Source organism: Labeo rohita, chromosome 16 (genome assembly GCF_022985175.1).
Source record: "Labeo rohita strain BAU-BD-2019 chromosome 16, IGBB_LRoh.1.0, whole genome shotgun sequence".
In the NCBI taxonomy this organism is placed as follows: domain Eukaryota; kingdom Metazoa; phylum Chordata; class Actinopteri; order Cypriniformes; family Cyprinidae; genus Labeo; species Labeo rohita.
In genome coordinates, this window is record NC_066884.1 from 35,981,717 (window position 1) to 35,996,329 (window position 14,613).

The following is a 14,613-nucleotide window of genomic DNA, read 5'->3' on the forward strand; positions in this document are numbered from 1 at the left end:
TGGTCATGGGCAACTGTTCAAGACAGGGCTCTATTCAAACATGAATTTTGGTGCAGATTGGTCATTGTATGCCTGAATTATAAAAACTTCCTTTTCATGGCGAAACATCAAAGTTTGTCAGCCCGCCACGGACACACCCTTCAATGAAAACTCAAAATCTTAACATCACAAAGGGCTGTGATCTGTTAAAATTCTAGGAAGAGTTTAAATACAACGCCTGAAAATGACTAAAACTTGTCGAGAAAATTCATTATAACAGACTTCCTGTTGGGTTTTGGAGGTTGTACAGAGGGACTTTTTTGTAGGTATTGGTGTGTTACAAGTGTCTACCGAATTTCGTAAATGTATGTGAAACATCGCTCCAGTGGCACGTCGCTAAAACTTTATAGGTGCCGCTATTGAGCCATTTTTCCACACCCATTTCTGAAACCCATATCAGATGTAAATTTTCACCACTTTTGCCATGTGTGCAAAGTTTCATGAGTTTTCAAGCATGTGTAGGCCCTCAAAAATGTGATTTATTTTGGAGAAGAAGAAGAAACTGAGCAATTCCAATAGGGTCTTCACACCATTGGTACTCAGGCCCTAATAATCAATATTAAAATTTGCACATACAGTCAGGCTCTAAATATAAGCAGGTTCTTGGCCATTTTAAAAAGGAGTACTCAATTACCCAAACATACAAGATATACACCCAAAAATTACAGTTCTGTCATCATTTGCTCACCCTCATGTTATTTCAAACCTGTATGAGTTTCTTTCTTGAAGAACACAAAAGAAGATATTTTGAAGAATGTTGGTAACCAAACAGTTGCTGGCAGCCATTAACGTCCATAGTGTGGAAAGAAATACCTTAAAAGACAATAGCTACCAGCAACATTACTAGCAGAAATGCAGCCTGAGTCTAAGGAAGGTAAAAGGTAGCTATCTAAATTGTGTTATACCTATCTAAGCCCTAAGATTTGTAGTATAATCCAAAACAAAATATGACATAATTATGAAAACATGGCCCTCCTCAGTGCAGCAGCCCGACAGGAGATTGTCCTGTGATTGTGTGATCTGTAATCAGTGTTTTTGATGTTTTCCATCACAGTTCCTGTGGATTATCATGCTGACAGCTCCTTCGGTCCCCTGTGTGCGCATCAGTCTCATCTCTCTGCCCTTTCTCCTTCCTGCTTCTCATTAATTAATATTACTAATTAGCGTCCTGATCATTTGGCTGCCTCCAAGATGTGGGAAAGAGCTGCTGCACACAAGGGGATGATCACGTGTCCCGAGACTCCTGTGCTGTGTATTGCCTGTCTCGGCTTCCAGAGTCTAGCCATTTTATTCAGGCAACACTATCATTAAAGGTCAGCTGTGCCATTTTTTCAGTGTTAAGATCATTTCTCATATCCCTGTACTGGCAACCAGTTTCCATAATGTGACTTATTTTCCAAGTGAATATTGTATACATCTATACAAGATATCAAATGATGTCAACCAGAAGATTTTTAATATTTTATTTATTTATTTATTTATTTTTTAGTAAAAGAATACAAAGGCAACACACACCAATAAAACAAGCACAATAAGACTTAAGTGTAAAAGTAAATGTGACTCCGTTTGAGCATGTCAGCCAATGGCATGAGTTTATGTGAGGGTTTATCTGTGCTTGTTTTGGTTTTGGTAGTTGGTATGTGTTTGCTCTGTCACCTAGAAGAACTGACCCTTTTAACATGGATCTAGAAGCAAACTCTGCTGAAAAAAACAGCTAAAACCAGCCTAGGCTGGTTGGCTGGTTTAAGTTGGTCTCCCAGACTGGTCAGGCTGGTTTTAGCTGGTTGTTTCAGCTGGTGATACTTAGCGGTTGCAGCTTGATAGCAACATTTTAAAATCCTGATGGTACTTGTTTTTCAACCAAAGGTAACATGGCTGCAATTCTTCCGGAACTGATGGGGGCAGCACATATACCTAGAAGTGTTTCTGTCAGTCCTCATAAGGTAAGGTAGAAATACAAACGCATACAAGAACACAGAAGAGCTACACATGGAAGACAGCGACAAGTTAAGCTACTGTGAACATTAGTAATTCACTTCAACCTTTTCTAAATTTATGAATGATTATTGTAGGTTCAAGTGGTGTGTGTGCAAGAAACTGGACGCTTGCATGGAAACAAAGTAGTTTCTAAACCACACAGTGCCATGTGTTGTTAAAGGGGTCATATGATGCAATGTCATGTTTTCCATTGTCTTCCCTGGTGAAAAAAAAACATATGCTGGTAGGTAGGTAGGTTTTGATGCTGAATTAAGCTGGTCCTAAACTGGTTTATGCTGGTCCTTAGCTGGTCATGTTGCTGGTCAAGGACCAGCATAAACCAGCAAAGGACCGGCTTAAACCAGCATCAAAACCTACCTACCAGCATATGCTGTTTTTTTCAACAGGGTTCAGAGTTATACAAGATGTTTGTACATATATAGGATCTGTAAAGTTACAAAGATTAAAGTCTCAAACCCAAAGAGATATTCTTTATAAAAGTTAAGACTCAGCCACGCCTTCCTAAAACCGCTCATTCAAACACACCCCCACAAATCTAAGTCACAGTGTGGGAAGATTTGCGTAACAGCACCCAAAAGTACAACATGGCAGTGGCCACCATGTTGTAGAGATGCTGTGTGTTCGTTGCGAAAATGAAAGTACTTTGTTTGGTGTTCAAAATGAGTACACAACTAGAAATCAGTGCTTAAGTTATAGTTACAACACTGTTCCGGAACAGTAGCACATTTTATGGAGGACTGTTTCCTGAACCTGGGAGAGTAGCCTACAATGCCAGCTGTGCACACTATAAATTGTGGCAGTTCCTACTTTGCAAGGACAGTCTGGCACTTCTGACTCACAGCCTGTAAGTACGTTTTCATATTTCAAGAATTTACTACGGGCTATTCAAACGTGAGTTTAGAGCAGTATAGAGTAAGGCTTGTTGTTTGACGTTTGTATGATCACAAATGCAGACATGGTGTTATGTTTATGTGGCGCACCGCGACACAACGCTGTAACGGGACTCTTCTGAAGCGTGATAGATACAAATGCAAGCTTTATTAAACAGATCGTAGTCAAGTAGGCAGGGTCAGACACCAGCAAACAGTAATATCCAGGGAAAGGCAAAAGCGTAATCCAATGAACAGGCAGAACGCCAAAATACCAGAGAGCAGTCCAAAGTAGCAAAATAAACAAGGCAAAAACTATGGCAAGGAAACTAGACAAAACTATGGCAAAGAAACAAGGAAAACTATGACTATGAAACAAAACCGTGGCAATAACAAAACAAGGCAATGAAGCAGGAAAAATGCTTGGTAGAGTCTGCACAGGCAAAACAATACTTTGCACTGGCTGTTTGGCATGGCCTGCCTGATATGGCTGCCAAACAGGAAGTAACTAGAGAAGCAGCAGAGGGAGCGGCAACAGGCAGTCCATGGGTAAGGGCTCCCTCTGCTGGCGTGGCATTACAGAACCCCCCCTGGATCGTGGAGCAGTGACAGACAGTGAAGCACTGGAGGACCTGGGCTCTGGAGCTGTGGCAGACAGTGGAACCCTGGAGGACCTGGGCCGTGGAGCTGTGGCAGACAGTGGAACACTGGAGGACCTGGGCCGTGGAGCTGTGGCAGACAGTGGAACACTGGAGGACCTGGGCCGTGGAGCACTGGAGAAGAAGTCCTTGACTTGGCTCATGAAGATCTGCTGTAACTTGGCTTGGTTCATGAAGATCAGCTATGGCTTGACTTGACTCAGAAACAACAGCAGTAACTTGACTTGGCTCATGAAGATCTGCTGTAACTTGGCTTGGCTCATGAACAACAGCTGTAACGTGGCTTGACTCAGGAACAACAGCTGTAACTTGACTTGACTCAGGAACAGCTGTAACTTGAAACAGGAAAAACACTTGGTAGAGTCCGCACAGGCAAAACAATACTTCGCACTGGCTGTTTGGCATGGCTTGCCTTATATGGCTGCCAAACAGGAAGTAACTAGAGAACCTGCTGGCGTGGCATTACAAATGCTAGGCATAAAATGACAGTTTGAGTCATTATAATCAGTAATTATGTCCCCACTGGATGCAACAAATGCCTTATTTATAATGGGTTTTATTGTTTTTGTCATCACAACATGGAAAGGGCATAACATTTCCGTCACACGCTTGATGTATTCTGCCAATCACAACACACTGAATAGCTGGCTAATCAGAGCACGCCACGCATCAAAACGATGAGCTTTGTAAAAAAAATTTACGTGTTTCATAAAGGTGGGGCAGAAAGAAGCAACAGTAATGTACAGTGTGTGGAAAATAATGTTTTTAAGCCTCAAACTGCGTAAACACATTGCATTACACCAAATACACAAAATAATATTCTTTTTAGCAACATTGTATAACCCCTTTCAAAACTAAGTTCAGAATCCATTCAAGAGAGAACTGCGGTGCATTCGCGAAAGTCGCAGGATCGATCCAAGCATCAATTTATTGTCACACCCCTACCATGTAGCCTGTGTGTGGTCAGCAAAATATAGGCTAATATTACTGGTTTAAATCATTTCTGTTTATGTAAATGGTTTTAATAAATATTTTTAACCTGCCACTATGTCAGTGAACTTAAACTAATGCTTGCATTCAAAGTAGGTGTGTGGGTGCGTGTTTATGAGTTATTAGCACCTGTAGCCTCTATTGTTTTATTAGTCATTGTCACACAGTATGTTTAATAACTAAAATATCTTTTTTTTTTTTTTAAGTATCAGCCAGAAGATCATGTCCAACAGGAGATGCAGGAGCAAAGTCAGCAAACATTAGCACAGCCAACCTTTACAGAAGCAATGCCTTAACAGGGCAGTTGCTGAATTTATTTGCATGGATCAAATTCCTGTCTACACTGTAGAAAACATGGATTCCAGCAAATGCTTCAATTATCAGAAATTATTTCATGTATATGTAGCTCACCAAAATATACACTGAAATCAGAGAACTCTTTTCAGAGCATCTCAAAGAAAAAACATTTTATGGCTGTAAAACTGATCTGTGGACAAAAAGATCTGCAAACACATTCATGTCCAGCAGAGACTTCAAGCCAAGACAAGGCATCTAAGAAGTCTGAGACCGATTTGAAACATCTCCTGTTGAGTATCCAAAGAGAAAAGAAAGGCAGTAATGACACCTAAACAGGGGCTTTCCACAATTGACTGTTAAATAGAAAGTTTCTGGTATACAGCAAAATGCCAGAACTCAGTGCTGAGAAGGATCCAGAAATCCTGAACTTCTTGTTTGAATCTGGCATCTGGTAGCATGTCAGCCATACTAGTATTTTAGACACCAAAACAGTTTGAATTGAACATTTCATAGAGTCCCTTGACTTCTCAGGTGCTTTTCTTATGTTAAGGCTATACCAGTTCTTGACTTAATAGTTGGAGCCTAGTCATAGAGTGTCATACCAAGCTATATATGTTTACCTTTTAATTTACTTTCCCATATCTTGATACTGAAACTTCTGTGTCAGTTATTTTAAATCTAATTACAGTATTGTTTTGAATACTTTAAGGCTACGTGGAAGACATCAAGAAGACTTCAGACGGTTAGGTACTGCAATAGTCAAACTGTGCTTAAAAAAGTGAATTGCATTGCACATCTTTTTTTTATAATGGTAAACTGTTTCATTTTATTTATTATTTGAAGGCCAAGTGCCACTAATGTTGTGTTTTTGTATCGACTTGAGTATTAAGTATCGTATACTTTTGGTGGTATCAGTACAGACTACTAGATTTTTGGTATTTTGACATCCCTAGTCCCTAGAGGCACACAGGAATTTCTAGACCTTTGCCATCAAGTCCCGTTATGATGACAACTGCCTTTGTGGTTTTCCGGACAAGTGTCAACATGGAGACAAGATTGCGCTTGCATGGAAACAAGCCTTTAGGGACTTTCCTGGAGTACGAGGAGTGGGTACTTCTCTACAATGGTTCCTTTATCACAATCTGCAACAGTGAGGATGAAATCGGAGTGCCATTCACCACCATTCCAGTGAATGCAAAAAATTAACCCATCGCAAACCCATGCTTGTGGAGTGATGCCCACACTCTCGCTGCTGAAGTCTCTGTGGATATTTATTTGGCAGAGAATGTTTCCCTGTGTCTCCAGACCCTGCTGGTGCTGCCCAGCCCTGAATCTCCTGTGTCCCACCCAGCACCAAGTCTGTGTTGTCGTTGATGCTCCTGCCTAACCTCTCTTTGCCACCTCCTTTTCCAAACTCAGGCAGTTCCTGAGCCCCATCTCTGGTGTTTCCCTTCAGTTCCTTGGCTCTTCCTCTAACCCCACTCTCCTGTGTAGATTTGCCATCTTCAGTTCTATCCTGGGTTGTCAATCCCTTGGCTCCACCTCAGTCCTCTGAGCCCTGGACTCCACCTTGGCCTTCTGACCCTTCAGCTTTTCCTTGACTCCACACTCCCTTAGCTCCACCGGAGTCAGTCAGTGCTCGGACTCCACCAGGCTCCCTCCTCCTTCCAGCTCCTTGTTGGTCCCGCGAGTCTGTGGCTCTGCCATTGCCCTCCAGGCCTTCGGTTTCACCCTGGGTCTCTGTCTCCTCGGCTTCGCCTGGGTCTCTACCTCTATCAGCTCTGTCTCTGTCAGCTATCCCATGTTCAACTGTCAAGTCACCACACCTCTCTCAACTCCACCTTGGGTCTACTTCCTGTCTCTTATGATGGGGATTTTACCTTGGCTTCTCCCACCTTCATCTCTACTCTGGCTCCTCCTGCCTCTGCTCCTACCGTGGCCTCTCTCGGCTTCTTCTCCACCATGGCCCTGCCTGTCCCATGTTCCTGCTTGGTGTCCCCCACCTAAGCTCCCTTCTGCCCTTTTCTGTTGGCCTTCCATTATGGCCTCGCCCACAGTTTAGTAACTCCTGTCCTACTGTATTACTGTCCTACAGAGACTTTTTGGGAAACCGTCTCATTTCTTCTGTTCAGTTTGTCAAAGTCTGACAAAAAGCATGAACATGCCAGAGAGCTGCTTCAGAGTAATTATTGAAGCTGTAATTCTAATTCGGATGCCTGTTTTCCACAAGCTGATATGATTCTTTAGGGTCTTAATGAGAAGTCTATAACATACTTTGGTTAAAATTTCTCAGTGGGAGTGTAAAAAATACCCTTTTTACCTTGTCAAAATCAGCCCTGTTCAGAGCAAGCCATTCTATTGCATGTTCCTTTAAATGCTAATGAGCTCTGCTCACCCTGCCTCTGCTCACTCTTCTGTGGGGTGACAAGCTGGTTTGTTTACTTTAGCCACATTTAGCCGCAAAACTTGCTAACTAGCACATTATTTAGGCGATTTGCAAAGATGCATAAAAACCCTTATACTCACTTCTGCTGTAGATGAAGCTGCATCACGAATGATTCGCGCGAACATAGACACATTTATGTAGATGGCCGGGCGCATTTCTTTCTAAAATGAAAGTAACATTAATCCTCTGCGTCTTCATCGGCTCAGATGTCGGGAGTAAATGATGACTACTATGATCATTATTACATCCAACAACAGAACACCTCAATTGCTCAGTCAGAGACATTCTTGTGTTCCCCTGCACCGGAGTCGACACAATGGTGGTCAGAGTTGAACTGTTCACAGCTCAGTCAGGGCAGGTCTAAGGTAAGACGGTCATGTCAATCAACTATCGTGGGAGCGGGAGCATTGGGGTCTTAAGTAATAAACATAGTGACAGAAGTCATCTGGTTTCTGTTGACAGGACAGTGGAAAAATCTGTCTTTATTGGCAATGAGGAAATGCAAGACCTGGAATCAATGAAACATCTAGAGCCTAATCTGCACAGGAACTTGAACTGGCAGAGGAAAACAACTGGCAGCCAATACCTAATTACAGTAAGTCAGGTGTAAATGTGTGTGCGTTTCAAAAGTGAAAAAAGAGGGTTCTTCAAAAAGCCAGTGGAAGCCAACCCAGAATCTACAAATATGTCTCTCTCTTTTTCCTGATTTTAAAAAGAAAAGAAATATTCTGAATCTTTCATACATTCTGCTTTGACAAAGGAGGCTTTTATCTTGGTCCCATTAGCATTTTTGGCACTGGAGCAATTTACATTTTTATAGCATAATTAATGAACAAGAAAGTCATTTACATTTTTCCTCTGTTCACGGCCACATTGTGTGAAGCATATTTTATTTCAGGGGCCAGTATTTGGGAATTTAGACAGTGTGTGCATGAAGGAAAGGGAACGGCAAGGTGAGAGGATCAATAATCCATTCTGCTTTAAAATCCAGTGCAGGGCAAATGTTCCTCTTTCAGGTGCAAATGAAAGATAATGTGTACGACACATCAGTTGGCTCTCGCATCAAACGGGAGGCGGTATTCAAGCACTAATTAAGCCATTTAAACATCCCTAAAGAAAACTATTCATACATGTTTCATACATGTATTCCTCAGAAAAGCAATTGGCTATTATATTTATCTTGCTTGGACAAGATGTAGTAATTTTCTTTTAAATGTATCATTCAGATATTCTTTACTTTAGTACCTGATGAATTCTTGATAAGGATATTGTAAAATTCATTGTGTAAAATGAGCAGTTTACCCAAGAATGAAAACTTGCTGGAAATGTACTCACCCTCAGACTATCCAAGATGCAAATGAATTTGTTTCTTCATTGGGACAGATTTGGAGAAATGTACTATTGCATCACTTGCTCACCAGTGGATCCTCTGCAGTGAATGGGTGCCGTCAGAATGAGAGTCCAAACAGCTGATACAAACATCACAATAATCCACATGACTCTAGTCTATTAATTAATGACTAGTAAGCTGTGCTTGATCTGTATGTATTTCTCTCCCGATTCAGATGAGACAACTTTTTTATGAGAGGAAGCACTATTAAAAATTAGTATTTTGGCAAAAAAGCAATGGTTTGAAGTTAAAATCTTTTAATGTTGTTTCTTACAAGCATGCAGCATTTTGTGTCACAAGACTGATGGACTGGAGTGTTGTGGATTACTTGTGGATTATTGAGATGTTTTTATCAGCTGTTTTGACTCTCATTCTGATGGCACCCATTCACTGCAGAGACAAGCAATTGATGTAATGCTAAATTTCTCAAAATCTGATGAAGAAACAAACATCTACATCTTGGATGGTCTGATGGTGAGTACATTTTTAGCAAATTTTCATCTTCGGGTGAACTAGTCCTATAAAATTAATCACTTCTTATGAACTTCACAGGGCTCATTTTTATGCCTCATATGACAGGTCCATAAATATATTAATATTTGGTTAGATGTTCCCTCAGGACACGGGTGAGTCTGCCTAAAGCAGGTGATGCGTGAAAAAAAAAAATTAAGTAAAACAAAAACAGTCAAAGGTTTATCTTGGTTAATCTTAATCTTCTACATTTATAGTATAACAATTTCAGCATATTTTTCAGTGGTTTCATTCAAATTAAATAATATTAAATTAAAATATTTTATTTTTTTTACACCTTTTTTTTTTCAAAAAGAATTAGTGAATTGATTCAAATTCAAAAATATGATGCTATGGTGTAACCTAACATGGCATTTTGATATGACGTGACATTAAACCATAAGATACAGATGACACCTGTAGACATGACATGCAAAAACGCATAATTTGGTTACAGCAGTTGACATTTAGTCACTGAATCCAAATCTGCTGAAAACATTAAAAAAAGAGAGAGAAAAGATAAGAAATGAAAAATCACCAGAACTTGGCACATGTGTTTCAAACTTATGTGGGCTAAAATTTTAGAATGAATTTCACTTTTAAAATGCCTTTTCAGCAACAATTGAGCAGTAAAACAATTATAAAACAAATCACGAATGGAAAAATGTGCACACACTCAGCGGGTAAAATAAGTATTGAACACATCACAATATTTCTCAGTAAATATATTTCCAAATGTGCTGTTGGCTTGAAATTTTCACCAGATGTCGGTAACAACCCAAGTAGATACAAACAAAAGAAAACAAAACGAGTAAGTTCATAAATTAAGTTCTGAGTAATAAAATTGAATGACACTGGGAAAAAGTGTTGAAAACATGAGGAAAGGGAGGGGCAAAAAGGCATGGAAAGCCAAGATATCAGCTGAAATCTATCAGTAATTAGAAGGCATGATCCCAGACACAGTCATGGAAACTCTCAATTGGTTACAGAGAAAAAAAAAATAAAGCTGCTAGCATGGCTCAGCCAATCACCTGACTTGAACCCAATAGAAACTAAAGACCAGAGTTCATAGAAGAGGCCCACAGAAAACTTCAAGATTTGAAGACTCTGTAAGAATGGACCAAAGTATTACATTTCAGTAGTTCAATACTTTTGTATGGTGTCATTCCATTTGATTACACATAACTTAATTTCTGTATTTATTTGTTTTGTTTTATTTGTATGTATGCATTGCTTGGGTTGTTCTTGACATCTGGTGAAAATATATTTATATATATGTATATATTTACGGGGAAAAATGGTGACTGACATATATATGGGAAACCAAACATATTTCTCCTAAATATGTGTACCGAGATTTGCGAGATGTGATAACTTGCTCTTTTCTTCATTTTATAGTTTGCAGTTACATTGTGTTTCTTTCTTATCCAAAAGATACTACAAAATGAATGTTGACAGTTGAAATGATAAAACTAATCAGGTGTTGGAAACCAACATGCAAAACCATTGCTACGTTTTTGGACCGACATATGGAACTTCCAAGTGTGACAACTTGCCCCAGTCTCTCCAGTGTATAAAATACATGAACTGATCTTCATGAGCCCACATTATCGCACTGTCGTATGAAGACTCTGCCTGAGAAGCCTCCTACCCCTTTCGATGAGGACATCTCATCACGCTAACAGCTGAAGCAGTGAGGTGAAGGAGCAGAAGTCTGTTTCACAGACAAGTCACACGCTGAAGTGAAGCGGTGACGCGCGACCGTGCGCTCGGTCACTTCGCTCTCCATGCGCGCAGAGGCAGCAGCGCGTCCGCGGAAGCGCACAGGACACACGCGTAACTGATGGAGCAGATAGACGACGAGCTGCTCAGCAACCACGACGGAATAAAGAGCGAGTGCGACGAGACCACCATGAGCCTGGAGGAACCGCGCGCTCTGCCATGCTGAGCATCTCCGTCGCGCTCCTGCTGGCTCTGACCGCTCCCGCCCGCTGCTCCCACGGCTGGAGCGACGAGGACCTCCTGCTGCCGCCCATCAACTCCTCCGGCAGATTCCTGGCCAGCCTGGAGGTGGATGTGGGCTACTCGAAGAGATCCGTGGAGGAGCCCGAAGCCTCCTCGCAGTGCAACGTGAGCGTGGAGAGACTCCCCACCAAACTCGTGGCGCGCTGGGACAGCAACTTCGGCTTCCAGTGCGACGTGCTCATGTACACCACCAACAACCACGGCAAGGCGTTCTTCTCCGCCGCCTTCAACCGGGCGATCTCGCCGGTCTACATCGAGCACCTGGGCGTCACGGGCGGCCAGCAGGAGTTCAGACTGTGCGTCGGGTGCGGTCTGTCCCGGTACAGGAGATTCCGACGGGGCAGGTCAGAGGGGCAGCAGACGGGCGACTCGGTGCATTTCTGCTGCGTGGATTTCGCTCTGGACGAGCTGAAGGGGGACCGGAGCTGGAGGCTCAACCGCAAGCCCATCGAATCCACTCTGGTGGCGTGTTTCATGACTTTAGTCATCATAATATGGAGCGTCGCTGCCCTCATATGGCCAGTTCCCATTATCGCGGGATTTCTGCCCAATGGAATGGAGCAGAGAAGGCAGAGGTAATAGAATAGCCCAGTATTCAAATTAGCATCTATAATATAGGAATCCCCTGCCAAACACCATTTATGCTTCGTGGCAAACATGTGGCTTAAACAGTACTACTCTCGTGTTTGAACCTGCTAGCTACATCTCCTGACGAACTGAGATATTTTATTAGATTTCATTTGTTTTTATAAATTGATTGTAATAGAGAAAAACATTATATGTGATATTCAGATCTCATTTCAAATGTTTGTAATGTTTTTATCTTACGATTTCTAGTGTTTATAGCCTTCGAATAAAACACGGAGTATGTCTCCGGACAAAAATCTCTTTTACGATGTGCGTAAAGACATTTTGAGACTAGCTGGTTGGTAAACACATGCAGATATATTCCAATGATTTCCGAATGTTTGAGGACTGATTTCTTGTGTTTGTATTTGTTTGTATAAATAATAAGAAAACGTGATTAGACATTTCTTTAATGTGAAGAACTCAATTATAGCTTGACTAAGTGACAGGCAATCCATTTGTAAAAAGTGAACAAATTTGTATACGGTTTATACTTTATAGCTCTGTTATAATTGTTATTTGTAGTATCAATAAATGCATAAAATATTCCTTCGTGGGAGTTTTGTAGCAGGGCTCAGTAGAGTCAGATTCACTCTTTCTCTCTTTCTTTTAGTATTTCAGTGAAGTATACAAAATCCACATTAAAAAGTAATACAGCAGAAAGTGGCAAACATTGGAGTCCATGCAATGGCTCATATAGAAGATTGCCATGGTTTTTTTTAACTATGTATTTTACTGAGAAGTCATACTATGATTTTGATTAAAAGCCTTACAAAAATACAAGGTAACAAAAAACTAAAAAAAAACAGCAATTTATTTACACTGAGATAAACAGCAGTCTTGCGTATTATATTATCGAATTTGATTTGCTGTTAGACCCACATAATCGGTCGGAAACTAAGGAAATACAGAGATTTGTAAATTTTGCACATTGCATTTAGGATAATTGTTATTATTTTTTCGTCTGGACTATCTTGAGATGGTGCAAACCCAATTTTGCATGGCCTAAGATGAGTTTGGAAAACAACAAATTAATAATAATAATAATAAAAAAAACGTAATGTGTTGGAAAATGCTTTGTGTGAAAATGGATAAGCATGTGAACATGCCATTAAGGGACACTGATTCAGAGGAAAGGTTAAGAATTCTTTTCTTTTTAATATAATACACATACTTGTGTATCTTACATCTGAATTCAGCTTGATTGGAACACTTTTTGCCATTGAAATGACTTGGTGTCCCAATCAACTTGAATTCACACCAAACGTTGCTGAAATTTTGCTACTGGTGTTCATTTTTGCTGATTTGTACAACTGATTTTTCATAATTGGGTAGCACTTGTCCTAAAGAAGATACACACTAAACTGTATGAGAGGTTAACATTTGTAGCGCCCCCTATTGACATATTGTGAAGTCATTTGGCATCCACCCACAGAATGACCTGTTGGCTATGCCTATCAAGTTTCATTTAGTTTGGACATTGCATTGAGCAGATATGTAAATTAGTCAAAATGGGTGATGACAGGCTTTTTAAGTGGCTTAGATCTTCACAACGGTTTGATAAATACATATTCTTGTGATAACATTTGAAATAAGACATGGGAGCAGAGATGAGTAGAAACATAGTTCATGCAGACTTTACATGCATGACACAACATAACAATTACCTTTTAAATTACTACCACAACTGTAATCATAATTCAACTCTGAACTGTATGAAGGGTTACTGTCTTGCTGCATGTTCAGTTTACTCACACAAATTAGAAAAATTTGTGCTGCATCTCTTATATGACTCTATAATGACTTTTTTCTTTTGTGACTTTCTTAATGTTCAGCTTCGCTTGAACAAACAACATCTCCACTGATCCTTCTAAAAGTGTGGCATAATGTGTGCAAATGGATAAAATAACAATGTCTCACAGCGCCTCCTACAGGATAGCTGTTTAGTTTAAAGTGGCGTGATTCCAGAGCCTTTAATTAATTTCATTCCAAACTAAACTAAGTTGGAACTAACCTATAAGAATATTAAAAGCATTCATTTGCAATAAATGTATGTTTTCTACCTTTAAATTGCCTTTGATGTGTATCGGTTTTTTATAGTTGTACCCTTGTCCATTCATTACCAGTGCCTTTTTTTAAAAGAAAAGTCAAAATTATATATATATTTAAAATTATTTATTTAATTAATTTATTTATTTAGTGGAGCTTGTATTGGATCCTAAATATTCATTTAATGTATACACATATTTACACAGATATTTGTAACACACTGAGTAATTACTGATAAATGTTTACATTTCTTATACAGGACAAAGATAGTGCTATTTCTGGTTAGCATGCACCAACAGACTAACAGGTTTTGGCCTGTGCCCATTTGAAACAAACTAAGTGAGGGAAAAAAACTCTTTAGTCATAAAAGAGTTTTGTTGCAACTAGCTGGTAGCTCCAACTTTTCCATTTGCCATAGTCTAAAAAAATGCCAAAAATGCCAAACACCTTGAATTACAAACAAGCTAATGAATTTGCCTTTATAATTATTTTAAATGACTGCTTCTAAATATTTGACATTTAATTATAGTAACTTTGTTAGTTTGTTTAATGTTGAAGTAGGCTAAGATATTCCATACTTGAAGCATTTTCGTGCATTTCTACATAAATACCACTTTACATGTACAATTAACATTGTTCTGGATAAAGAAAAAGGAGAAAGAGAACAAGGTCGTTTAAGTACTGACCAGCGCTTACCTGTTTTGATAAATGAGG

At 39.9% G+C, this 14,613-nt stretch overlaps 1 protein-coding gene across 1 annotated transcript; it reads left to right on the forward strand.

The window, feature by feature from the left end:
• Positions 1-7,206: 7,206 nt before the first annotated feature.
• Positions 7,207-12,398, forward strand: LOC127179186 (transmembrane protein 158). The gene is made up of 2 exons (XM_051132505.1): positions 7,207-7,893; positions 10,633-12,398. The coding sequence occupies exon 2, from the start codon at positions 11,140-11,142 to the stop codon at positions 11,800-11,802; it is 663 nt and encodes a 220-aa protein (XP_050988462.1). The 5' UTR covers positions 7,207-7,893; positions 10,633-11,139; the 3' UTR covers positions 11,803-12,398.
• Positions 12,399-14,613: the final 2,215 nt, after the last annotated feature.